The sequence below is a fragment of the Bombus impatiens genome, unplaced genomic scaffold (assembly GCF_000188095.3).
Source record: "Bombus impatiens unplaced genomic scaffold, BIMP_2.2 scf_0120, whole genome shotgun sequence".
NCBI classification, from domain to species: domain Eukaryota; kingdom Metazoa; phylum Arthropoda; class Insecta; order Hymenoptera; family Apidae; genus Bombus; species Bombus impatiens.
In genome coordinates, this window is record NT_176539.1 from 15,049 (window position 1) to 29,323 (window position 14,275).

The following is a 14,275-nucleotide window of genomic DNA, read 5'->3' on the forward strand; positions in this document are numbered from 1 at the left end:
AAAAAAGGATTAACTCCTTACGGTCAGCGAATATTAACACAGAATCCGACTTAGATTTTGCGAGTGTGTACGACGACCGTCCCGTTGTCCGCGGATTCGTTATTGAACCTAGGATCATTGTCATTAGTCTCTCGAGTATCTAATTACCGCGGTTACTTGCCCGGTTCTATGGTAATCGTATTTGCACTAGCCAATGTCTTCTCTATTGCATAACGACGACGTGTAATCCAAACGAAGATTCGCTTTACGCCCCTAACCCTAATTCTAATGTACACCCGACATATGTATATCACATCATATACATATGTATATATTTGAGTTCGTAAAAGGAAGGGCTCTGTCAGGAATTTATTCAAGAAAAATAGACGAAGTGATTTGATTATTTTTTTTATTACAGAGAGGATACCGTACATATTATTTAAAAAATACCGAATTTATATATTAGCGAATGTGAATGATGCATTAATTTTGGCATATATTGCAGTGCGAATAAAGTTGCACTGCCACGCTGTTAGCATAATTCACCTTCACAATCGTACAATTTGAAAAAAAGAAAGAGTTTTATTAGATTCTATCGCATTCGCTATTGTATTAGTGGGGCCGATTTTTAAATTTTTGCAGATTGACAAAATTATGCTATTTTTCACGAAACCGTGACATTTTACGTAAAAATTGTTTCCTTTACTAGATAATAAAAATTTGAAATTTTTAATATAAAATGTGACTTGACATGCCAAAAATAATCCATCAGCTATATGTACGTATCAAATTTCGTAAAAAATTATTGACAATTTCAATTTGTTTTCAATAATAAAATAAAATATCTGTCATATTCTATTAATTTCTATGTACGTTTAAATAAGCCAATAAAAATATTTGTTTTTTGAAAGTCACAAAGTATGTTCCCTTTTAAGTAAATGAGAGATAAGAAAGAAAAGCGTTTGAGGTGTGTCATACTCATACTTTGAAGAACCTCGATAAAATAATTGATAACAGCGACAATGGATACTATACTACCTGTGAGCTCATCTGGAAGATCATATACTAGTTTGCTGATTATTCCATTATTGGAAATTTCCAAAGGTATCCACTACAAATCCAAGAATCCAATCCTCCTAGATTGCAAATGGAACTGGTGGAAAGAAAGGAGAATGTACGTAAGTATATCCACTGATACACTATCAGAAATTCAACAATAAAATTTTATCACTGTTCTATCTCAAAGTAGCACAGCTCACTTATCATGTAATATACAACACATTCTCAATTATACTATTAAATCCTAGATTTAGAGATCTTTATTTCATTCTTAGACACAAGTCTTTCATAAGTCAGAAGGTATCGTACTTTCGCGACACAAGACACCTTAGAAACATCATTTTTATGTATCCGGTCCTAACAATGTCCTCAGAAGAATTTACAATTTCTATGTATATTTTTAGCGTAAATGAATATTCTGATACACTGTTTGCCCCAAAATTTTTAGTATAGGATTTAGATACATGCCCCCAATCAAATCATTTGTTCATAAACTTTACAAAAAGATGCTGGTAACCTAAAAAGGATCAATCAATCAAGTCACAACGAACAAGATTATGCTACCTATTTTAAATAACTACTATACTACTTTTTGAAAAATCAGTTAGAATTTAGACAATAATCGAAAATACTATTTAGGACCATAGAATATAGAGGAACTGGTGCATCACCTTTTTACTATTTATCTGCTTTTTTATACACGTTAGGGACTTCATTTTTGCTCGACTAAACAGTAACTTTAAACACGAAATGAACGTGACTGACAAACGTGAATTGTGGAGAATTTCTCGTAATCGAATGCATTTAAGCGAACTTGGGATCTTTCCATAAAATAGAGAATAAAAGGGAAAAAAAGAACAGCCAACCACTGGTAATTAAATTCCAAGAAAAACATAAAACAAAATCAGAGGAAAAATGCAAGAAAGAAGTTCGAAAAACGTTTCTAATACAAAGAATGAATTTTCAACTGACATTTTTAAAAAGACACTGTTTGTAGCATGCCAATCAATTGTGGAAGTGAATTGGATTTTTTCCAATTGTGTTGAATGAAAATCATGTAGATACAGAACTGTCTGTACATAAAAAATTAATGTTTGGGTATATAGAAGTTGATTGTTCATATTTATATATCAAATATTAATGAAATGAAGTTATTTGGTCGATTAAAATGATATAGTAATTTAGTATAAAAATAATAGATTTTAAAAGTAATACGTTTAGTCATTACATCTTACATGTTCAGCATATGTTGTCAAAACAGAAATTCTTTCTTTCTTCCTTTGTTGTGTCTTCGTTGCTTTAACATTGCTGCAAGTATCTCTCTTGAGAGAAAAGATCCATCGATCTGAGTAGAGGAAGGGCTTCTTCATATTATTAGGACTCATACTTCCAATCTGAGTTCATCGCATTGTCCAAGGTCTCGTCATCCCGCTTGTGATCTATCAAAAAGATTATATTATTTGATGCATAGTACATCTTCCAAGCCTGCGTAGATATGAGCATACATTTTGTTATAAAATCTTAAATTAGGTAAAATTTTGTATTCTTTGATATATGATTTGTTTATGTAAAAACTGTATTCGTATTAATTTAGTTCTAATTCCATCCCATTACATCCGTTGTAGATATCAAATAGTCTCGTAAAGTATTTATTGAGATCTAATACTGTGTCAGCATGTTAATTTACTTTTGAAAATCTTACTTATTTTTATTCATAAAATTAATAATTAACTAAGAATTTGCACCAGTGACAAATTATCGAGTCAATTCAAATAGAGTATAATCAAAATAAATGAAACGTTATGTTAGAAATATATAAATTAACAAAGAATACTTTATTCAAGGGTAACATAACGATCATTCCCTATGTGCATATTTTAGATATTCGCTTATAATTTATCTAAGAACGTCTTGAAAATTAACCCAAGTAAATCACGCAAAAGAGTAAGAAACATTAGAAATAGATAGAGAATTTATCGATATCTATCGAGAATACGTATAGTGTACACGGGTTACGTTCGGAATAAAATAAATTTGACTCGTGCCACCTACGAACATATGACTCGTATAAATAAAAAAGATAATCTTTCTCGATGATTTCCTAAGAGATGGAATTAGAATTAAATACTAAAAGCATTCGCCATCGCAGCATCTTCGCAACGGTATTATCATAATCGACGATTGCAGGAACATTTTTGTTCGTAGTTTTTTATCATAAATTTTCAGCGTCGCAATAACCGACAATAGATAATGCGCGCAATAAGCGCATTCTGTTTTCAGTTTTTTTCATTATAACTATTTTTTTTGCTTTAACGAGCAAAGAGTAAATGGCGCACGCGTTGAACATACCTTCTGTTTAAATTCAAAGCACCGCCAGCTTTGAGCGCAAACGCAATTTGTAGCACGTTATCCGCATATCGAAGCTTGCATTATTCACCAGAGTCGCATCTACAGGCCACACGCATAGGTAAGCGACTTGATATCGTCTCTTCAATAATCTGACGTTGATATGCCACCAGGATTAGAGTGCGCTGTGTTTACGCGCGATTCGTCGCATAATTCAAGATTACGCTGTCTAAGTACAAGTCATGTAGATTCCATCAAATGCTAAATGACGTTCTGCATTTTTGTATTTTTAAAAGTTTAATAAATACATGTAACGTACATTTCGTTTACATTTTCATATTTCTTAAAATATTATGTTCAAGTAAAATGTAACTTGAAATGCTTTTATTATTTCTAAAAGCATTAGATTAAGGATCGAGATCAAGAAGTTTATAATATCTTCAATGAATCAGAATATTTTTTCATTCAGATTTTTCATGTTACTTTATTTATTTAAACTATACCAAGAAGCGATCAAATTTAATAAAAATTCTACAAAATCATTTTGAGATTATTATGTTTCCATAAACAGATGTTTCTAAATTTTGTTATTAATAAAATATCAAACGCGTTATAATACATATATATTAATTGTAATTTTGGAAATATACAGAAATACAATATATATAATAAAAGTCTAATTAAATTTCAGCAATTCTACGTTGTACAGAAAATTTTTTACATATATTTAATACAACAATAAGAATACTATAAACACCTGATCTCAATTTAAAATATATCGGTATTTAAGTTTGCACGCTAAAAATCTGTAATATACTTATTTGATAATATTTAATTACACTGAACTATACTTTGGGCGCTTTAAAGAAAGAAAGAAAGGAAGATAAAAAGAAAGAAAGGACGATTTTGCAATGCAAAACGTCATTCTAATAATGATTATGTGTACCACGTATGAACGCGCGCTAATACCTAGTTGCTTCGCCGAAGGACGAGAAACAAGTAAATCACGTTTCACTTGATCTTGCGTATAAATTTCTTCGATGACTTCCTTTTAACATCCACTTGTCAGCGTCGCATGTTTCAACGAAGAGCAGAAAAAGCTTTAGTGAAGAGAAGTTTACTTGAAAAGTATAAATAAAAGTGTAGTGAATAGTCGAAGGTAAAAAATAAAATCTTCAATTACTTTGTATAAGATTCAAATAGACTATGTGAATAACAAGGTGTATATAAAGAAATTGTTACGAGGAGTATGTACTTGAAAATATTTAAGCTAAGAGGCTTAAAGACATACGTTTGAATTTTATTTTTCATTCTGTGAGGTACATTGATAACTTCTGCAAACACGTTTCTTTGCTTTATTAATGAACATTTAAAACATTATCCAAGTTCTTACGTGTAAAAAAAGATTATACAGCATTTTCTGTTTAATAGCCTAAGTCACCATTTTGTTGATGCTAAATATTACAAACTTATAACGAAATTATCTATCCTATTAATATGTAATCATTATGTGACTTAAGATAGATAAAAGAGGCTTTAATCCATTTCAGAAAATTGGATTGTATATACTACGAGAGAAAAACATGGAAAATATCAGAAAAAAACTATGAAACACAAATCGCACAAAAGGAATATATCCACTATCTGCTGGAAAAAATGAACGATATATAAAATTCCTTGATTCCACATCATGTTTACTTCAATCAGAAATTCAATCTTCTTTCTTTCTCTTCAGGTGATCATGGTTGCTTATTTCCTTAGTCATTCATTATGTTGCTCATTGATACACTTCTTATTCTTACCGTACCTTAAGTTAGTGTGTTAAACGTTAGATCGTATCTATATCATTATATCGTGTCTATATCATTATACATATTATCGTATGTAATGGTATGGACTCTGTATGTCAGACGCAGGGCAGTTCCTAGGTATTCGATTCCGTAAGCGAATGACCACCACTAAAGAGGCATTTTTTTAAGGGAGCCTTTTCGCATGCGCTTAGTATTTGCTTTAGTACGCTTTTAGTACCTCGGTGGCATCGCGTCTGCCGGACCTGGGAAGCTAAAAGGTCAAAAAATGAAAAATCGCAGTATTAATTTCTTCATCGCCTTGCGGCGCAACAAGCTGGAAAGTATAAGATGTAACACTGATATGCGCGAATACATTTTACCAAAAATTCCTTCTCTTTCTTACAGAAAGGCCAGTGCTGCCTTCACACTGCCGCCTTTCAATACCAAATATCACATTACGTATAGATTTTATCGATCGAATCTCCTCGCAACGCATGTAACACACATTTGCCGGATAACATACAACTTTCAGACCTGGATAAAATATTTATCAATCGTTTCTATTAATTTCGTACTTTTGTTCTTTATACGATAGCTAATATCTTGTTCTTTCTATGTGACAAATATATGTAATCAGGTATTCTGTATTTGTTACTTCATTCATCAGCCAATATAAACAAGGATAAAATATATCTTGATATTTATGTTTCCAGGTAATTGCATGTAAATTCTACAAATAAAACAGTAACAAGCTATGATTCAAAACTGAAGACATTTGATTAACATATGCAGCCCATAGTTATTAAAAAAGAAAAGGCTAAAAAAAAAGAAAAAAATGTATACAGTGTTTTATCACACAATGAAAATAGATTGAAATAGAATAATGGTCTTGATATTATCAATGTATTTTCCCAAATTCAAAGGTACTCGAAACAATTAAATACTTTGTACATTAATATTGTATATTAATTATTTGCCAAACATATCTACAAAGAAATGATAAAATATTTGTCATTTTGTTAAGAATTTATTGTTCTAATTCAAATTATGTTAATGTATGCTAAGTATAACTTAATTTCTGAACAATTTGAAGTTTGTAGAAGTATAGTGCCTAGAAAAGAAACTGAATTGAGTAACGTTTGTATTCTTTATAGTGATCTTATAGTGATGCGATGAAGATTATATACGTATATAGAAGCTATCGTTTGAAAATTGAAATATAAATACAAGATAAGCGTTAATGTGTGTGGTACCGTAAGAGTGCATATACATAAGCGAAATACCGATCAGACTCAGGTCTGATAAGTTGTCACATGTTTAAAGCTGCTTTATCGTCACAGCCAGGCGTTTCTCGCTATTGTCGCAAAAGCGTATCGACGACAGTTCAAACGTTCACGAATATTTCCGAAGTATGTGCTCGAGCATTCCAAAATAAATTTTCTGAATGATCATTGAAAATGTTCCTCTAGCTGCTCGATCATTTGCAATAATCTTGGCAAAAGACGCAATAGCAAAAGAACGCAACGCAATTTTCGTGCAACAACCAACCCGGGCTGGGCTGTTTTCTTCTCAGTGTACACGTATGTCTCGAAACGTGATACGCATTTTTCGTAGTACGGTGTTCTTTCAAAAAAATGAAAACCGATAAGGTTTCGAGGCACGGTAAGACCGATGGCATGCATCTTCAGAATTCAGAATACATGTTTAACGGCGCAGTGTGTCGTAACGTATTATTATTACGGTTCATTTGCCAGCATTCTACCGAACTGTTGTTCGATTAATCGCAAATATCTCGAATCACGTACACGCTGATTTCGCGTAACTTTTACCGCAGAGTACATAAAAGAAGAGAGGTAGTATTAAGTTAAAATGATTTTCTCTTGACAAGTATAAAATACGAACTTAATACCGTTTTTCTTTCGAACGTAATTAAATATTTCTCTGTATTTTAACTCATTCCTTTTAAGAATAGCTTCATAGCTATTGACATGGAAACATAAAACAGTCTGTAATATTAACTGGATGAATAATTGTAAAACGAGTCCTTTTGTAATCTCTTAAGTGATACATTACATTGTTCTTAACAATATTTCGTCACCTAATAATCCTTTCAATAATAGAAACTGAAATCCTTATATTTGATTAAATATTTTTGTTAGATACTTGATTGATTTCGAATTATTTGAAAATTCAAATCAATATTGACAATCATTATTTCATGATGAATATGTAACGAGAGAATAATTATTTTCTAGGCACTTGATTCGAGTTATTATTTTCATTCCTATAGCTTGAATGCAAATAAACCAATTGTTTAAATCAATAAAAGACATCGAATTTTCTTTCAATCTTGCCCGAATAATTATACTATTTCGATATTCGAACTATGTATGATTCAGATCAATTTGGATTGAATGTTTTCAAAGTAACAATGTTTTGATTAGTACAAACATATGCAAGAATTAACATGTGCACTGCACTAACAAATTTTCTTTTAGAAATTCATAAATCCTTTATGAATCAAACTTATAAGATATCGAATATATGCCTTATATTTTATCTTAATTTAATTTTTGTTTAACTTATAACTTTATATATATGAATGTTTGAATAATTAATACTTAATAACTGTTTTAAATTGAACCTCAAGTTTAAAGTTCTTATACGTATATGAGCAAAATAACAGAGCTATCTACTTCACATAAGTAATTTTATAATAATATTATCTTAGAAAATGTGTGCGCGTGTGAGTATTTAAAAATAGAATATATTCGCTATCATTATACTATTATATTAAAAAATCATTAAATTTCCAGATAATAGTTAATAAATATATTACTTAAATAAAATGTTCAACTACCTCTGTTCTCTTTTACACTCGACACTAGAAAAGTCGCAGAATGACTTATTTCGTATAACGTATTTCATCGACAATAGAAATCAATCTTGTGCCGTTATATGCACAAATATACGCTTTCTATGATCAAGAAATATTTATATTCTCACGCTAAGTGTCACACCTTATACTTTTACAGAAAATGTTTAACCTATTTCGATCCGCATAAAAACGTAAGCACACTGAGATCAGTGTTCAATCAATCGAAATGACATTGCGCAAAAAGAGCGTGGTCGCTTGAACAATGAACGATCACTCGCATAAGTTAATATCGCTCTTTAACGCCGTGTGATCAGTATCACTTTAGAAAACGCATTGGTGTAAGTAGTGTAACATATTAAATAATAATAATAACAACAATAAGACTTACCGTCCGCCACCGCGTGGAGGACCATATGCATCTGGTCTGTCGTACCCTTCGGTATAGCTAAAACAAAAATTAAAATTATTATGTTATGTGAATATTTCTAAATATTTCAGTATGAAAAAGACATTTTAAAATATGTAAATACCTTGCCAAAAAATGATATATGAGAAATAATAAATATAAAATTGAATGAACTAATCTAGATTACAGTAGAAATGAAACAACAGAAGATTTATTGAAAATAAGTGGAATTTCGAAAAAAGAAGAATATTTATGTACCTTAAGTGAACCGCAATTATTTCAAGTTGATGATTTGTCAAAAATAATTTTATTTTCATACATGATAATGATTTACAAACACATAACAAAGATTTAAAAAGAACTATTTGCAACAAATATAAAATAAATAAAAGTAATGGATAATAATCACTAATTACTATTTATATATTGATATTTTAAGTAGTAAAATGAATGTAACTTTCCTACTTACCCTCCACCAACAGGTGGATATCCACCACTAGGGACAGCACTGCCAGGTCTTCTACTAAACATGTCTGCTTGTGGTCCAGGACCAGTACTATAACTAGGTGCCCCAGTGCTGTAGCTGGGTCCAGTACTCATTGGCCTGTTAAATGGAGGTATATCATTAACAGGGGGACCATCCCTCCTGTCGTAGGCCATCGAAGCTCCCTGACTTACCCCCCCGGGCCCACCCATCATATCCCCAGGCCCGCCCGGATAACCCCTGTCATACACAATTGGAATATGTTAACTTATTTTCACTCTATCCTTATAATGCACCAAAATGTTGCTCAAGCATAATTAATTGATCTTGTAATGCACTTGCAAATTTTAAATTAGTATAAGCATTACAGGTTAGAATAAAAATAAAGTTTCAATTCACATAATTGTTATGCTAAAATACTTCAAAATGCTGCAAGAGACTTATTCTTTTACAGTGCATACTTATTTTAAATTGTTAACATTAATCTGAACTTCTCTAAGGTTAAATTTCTTGTCCTTACATATTTAGAACCAATATATATTGTGTATAAAAACTTATAAAAAATGTGTATCAATTTTATTAATAATTGTTAATCCAAATCTTTAATATCTAATTTACTACTTTAAATGTTACTATTATATAGTTATTGAATTATATTAATAAAAATTACCAATGTATTAATATACTAATTCATATTAAATAATAAAATTAAATCTAGTGTTGTAAAATGAATGAAATATATTACCAGTGACTTTCATCATATCCTACATCTGTGTAACCCGTCCCATACCCGGTAGTGGCAACTGCACCACCACCGTTTCTCATAGGCCCAGTTGCAGCTCGATCATAATCATTTCTAGCTGTATAATCAACAGTACGATTTGCACCAAAATTATCTGTACGTCCATAATCCATTGGACCTGGGGCACCACGATTAAAGTCCCCAGTCATCCCACCTCCAACTACTGCAAAATGTATACACTCTATATCAGAATAATAGTTATTTTTATTGCAGCCTGGCTAAATCTATCCTATTTGTTAGATATTTAGTATCCACAAATAGCTCTGGATTGATAGTAATACTTCAAATGAATATATGTAATCTTATTTCATGCATTCAACTTTGGTATCCAGAGCAAAAATCTAACAGTGTAACATTCATGATAACCCTTTTCATAAATAAAATGGCAAAAACATTGTTTATGGAATGACATATATATACATATGTTATTTTATCTCATACATTTAATTGTTTAAAAACAAGGAAATGAACAAAATTATGAATTTACGAAAAAATATGTTGCAACAAAAGTATGTTTAATTTAGGTGCTATTAAAGAAAAGACAAATTTATACATTTATATTTCAGAACACCTTTGAAAATAGATATATTATATGGTCTTATTAAAAAAAATGAAAATAATAGTAATTAATGATACAAAATATATGTCAGATAAAAAAGGAACTATTTTATTTTTCTTTGTAAATAACAATTCTACAATTGATCTATAATAAAAGCAATTTTAATATGTAAAAGTAAAATCTGAATATCAAAAATATGTATCTCAAATCTCAAAGATAAATACTAAAATGAAATATAATATTGTAAATGAAAATGATGTTTAATTTAAGAAGAATAATATAAAGGGTTAATTATGAATATTACATTATCCTGGCTAAATAAAACACATACCACCGCTATTACCGTAATCTGTTCTAGCTCCAAAATCTGCAGCACGACTGTAGTCAGTTCGACCGTAATCAGCTGTTCCAGTTGGTCCATATCCTCCAACAGCTCCGGTTGCTGGTCCATATCCTCCTCCCATTCCAGGTGCCGTAGAAGTGTAACCCATTGCCGCGCTCCCCACATTTTGACCATATGCTCCACGATCAGTATATCCAGTCCCAAAATCAGCTCCACGTCCACTAAAGTCTCCAGCGCCACGATTGTAATCGGTGTACCCCGTCGCGACGCCACCTGCAGCAGATCCATCGTAACCAACGAGTTGGATCGGAAGAACTGTAAAGCATGCCGAGATATCCAATTTGTATTTTAGTCTGTATGAAAAATATATTTACTTTAATTGATTATTTTCTCATTGCAAAATGCTTTATGTTACATTTCATAAATTTATGTCTGATTATATATTTATAATTTTAAAAAGTTTATTAACTTTGATGTAGAATAACACATTCTAATTTTTCTCATAAATTTTAAAAAAGTATGAATTATGTATATTTTTAAATGATAAAAGTTTGTTATACTGATTATTAAATATTACACAGAAGTGTAATAGGCAATGAGAAAATAGTTATATCAAAATAGAATATCATAAAAATAAATTTACCAACCTCTTCTATCATTGTATGGTCCAGGACGAGCGTCTCTACCACCGTCTCGTCCCCCCCTACCACCTCTCACTGGTCCACCTCTTCTGTCTCCATCCCTGCGTCCTCCTCCTCCACCACGTGATTTGCCTGTAGACTGTTCCACATTGATTGTTGCCCCTTTGAAGTTTGAATTGTGAAGAGCTTTGATTGCGGCAGCTGCATCTTCCTCACGTGCCATGTGGACAAACCCATATCGATTCATGACATCGCATTCCGTTACCTCACCAAAACGTAAAAATAATTGTCGCAACTCATCGTTGCGACAATTTTCTGGTAACCGACCCACAAATATTTTTGTCTTTCTCTGTAAAATTGAAACATACAGGTAATAACACTTATTCATGATATCTCTTTATATAATTATAATACATGCATTTATAAATACCAATTAATAAAGAAAATGTTAGATTCATTTTGTACCTCTAAAATCGACCATACCCCTGTTTGCAGAAAGTATGGTGTCTGTTTGAGATTTTATCTTGCTCAAAATTTTTGCTATTATTACAAAAATCATATAATAATAATAATGATATCATTGAGCTTATATATAATAATCACTAAACTGATATTTAATCTAACTAAAACTTGTAAATGATTAAGTTATAAAAGATTTGAATATATAAAAAAATTACAAAAACACAATACCTTATGTACCTATAAACAAATTATGCCATTCAACTTATATATTAATCATTTATTTGAAAAAAGTAATGTACATGAAAAATAAACATTGAGGTCATCAAATAATACAAAATGGAAAACTATTTACTATTAGCATTGTTCTTACCGGTTGATTAGATGAAACCATTTTCTGAAAATAAAAAAATAGTATGATTAATTACAGTCTTATGTGTATTATTATTTCATTTTTAAATGATTACATTTTTACATTTTATTATAATAGTTTAGTCTATTAATTACAATAATGATTTGAAATATGATTTGTGAAATAATAGTATTTTGCAATCATTTACAACTATCACTATTGCATATATTATAGTTATATGCATTTTTATGCGCATTGTACACTAGAATTTTAAATCAAGTATATTTAAAATTCATGTTATCTTCATAAGATGGCCAATTTTTTATAGTAATAATCATATCATAATTTCAAATAAAAATTTACATTCTATGTGATATGCTTAAGCAAAATATAGTTATAGAAAGTTTATAATAGAATTTTTTAATATATACAGCAACATTTAATAATTATATTTTGATTTCAATATTATTTGTATTTTGCAATAATGTCTAAAAAAGAAAATAAGTTTCCAAAATCGAATTATTTTAAATAACAGTATAATGTACTTAATCTGTGTTTAATGTTTTTTAATGTGATATATATAATTCCTATATACATATAAATATTTTTAATTGGTTCATTATTCAACATTGTACATTAAGTACGATGTAATAAATATACAACATTATATTTTATTTCTAAATTAAATAATAAATAAATATAAATCACTATACTTGATTTCAAAATTATTACCTTTTTGGATATATAATTTTGCTAAATTGTATATGTGCATTTTGTTTGGATTTAATAATCAAACCATACACAGAATAACATAAAAAAATTAATGTCGTGAAAGAAGCAAATAATAAACATCTAAGTTCTTATATGTATATACTTTAAAAATTAGTACCTTAGGAAGAAATGGTTACATGTAAGCATTAACATTTCCTTGAAATTTCCTAAAATGGAGAAACTACATTTCGAGAATATTAAAAAAAATGTATCAAACTTACATGGTCATTACTACACATTTTATAACTGTGTAAGAACAGGTGTCTTAAAATGCAAATAAAACAATTTTATCTATTTTTTAACAAATAAAAATAAAGGGAGTTGTTTTATAAAAATTTTGTAAACTTTAAATAGCTGAAAAAAAAAATTGAATGAAATTTGAAAAGTTGTGATATTTTTTCCGGTAACGTAGAAGACGCTTATATACTGTTCAAGGCCATGAAAATTATCAGATATTATCAATAGAAAGGAAAACAATTTCATTCGTCCCATCGACTGTAATTATTATAATGAAATAGTACAAAACAAGTATATTATATAGACCGAATTTTTAAAATGTAGAATTGAAATACGACCTTGTAACCGAGAAAAAAAGATATCTAAAAACAACCGGCCCTTGGCGTGCCCTAGTAACTGACGATATGTAAATCTCTTCACCCCACTTAAGTTTCAAATTCCTCAAAAATATTTCTAATTGTCAAAAAGCTTATTACAATATCACATTACTACTTACATGTGGCTGCGACGTTTTGGCGAAATTAAATTAAAGTAAAAGGGATAAAACTTTCGTGACGCTTTCAGCGAAACGAGATACGAAATGGCGTCAACGATTTCCACCTTGAACACTTTTGACGGCAAGCAACGAGTTCTGTACTACGTACTTGCCACCCTTAGTTCATTTAACGACAAAGTCACTAGATTATTTGTAAGACATATTTTCATGAATAAATATTCTTTTGTGAAAAATATAAATTCTTAACATTTAGTTATTTAAAAGACTTAAGCGATTTAAGAAACAAATTATTATATGGGGATGATATACATTATAACTGGACAATTTTTATAACCTAATTAATGACAATAACATAACTTAAGAATTATATAATACAACTCTAACTCATGGATATGCTTTTATTATACAGATAAAAATTACTGTTTTCAATAACCGAAATCACGATCATATAAACATGCTTCGACACTCGTATATCAAAGTTTAGGGATAACCGTCCGAAAATTGAGACGTGAAAAATTAACATGGAAGACAAGAAAGTTCTTGCCTGCGCATGTGTAATATGCTATGAATATCTCAGACAGAGATATTCACATTCTACTCATTTCTGTCTGTCTCGCAAGAACGAGATCTTTATTGTTTTCTATGTTGACCTTTCATGGCTTAATTTTCGGAC

The 14,275-nt window shown here is 30.1% G+C and overlaps 1 protein-coding gene across 7 annotated transcripts; it reads right to left on the minus strand.

The window, feature by feature from the left end:
* Nucleotides 1–474: 474 nt before the first annotated feature.
* Nucleotides 475–13,799, minus strand: LOC100743736 (RNA-binding protein 4.1). Of its 7 annotated transcripts, none has more exons than XR_001101987.3 (9): nt 13,603–13,798; nt 12,120–12,143; nt 11,294–11,636; nt 10,647–10,961; nt 9,688–9,907; nt 8,928–9,182; nt 8,441–8,497; nt 2,274–2,477; nt 475–1,132 (listed from the first exon to the last, which is right to left on the minus strand). XR_001101987.3 is itself a non-coding variant. In XM_012381050.3 (8 exons), the coding sequence occupies exons 2-8, from the start codon at nt 12,138–12,140 to the stop codon at nt 5,406–5,408; spliced, it is 1,209 nt and encodes a 402-aa protein (XP_012236473.1). In that variant the 5' UTR covers nt 12,141–12,143; nt 13,603–13,799; the 3' UTR covers nt 4,664–5,405. The 7 variants fall into 7 exon arrangements, 5 of the variants coding, with proteins under 5 accessions (XP_012236473.1, XP_012236474.1, XP_012236475.1 ...); XR_001101988.3 differs by having other exon boundaries at nt 8,928–9,062; nt 13,603–13,786; XM_012381050.3 differs by lacking the exons at nt 475–1,132; nt 2,274–2,477 and adding an exon at nt 4,664–5,445 and having other exon boundaries at nt 10,647–10,919; nt 13,603–13,799.
* Between the last annotated feature and the right edge of the window lie 476 nt (nt 13,800–14,275).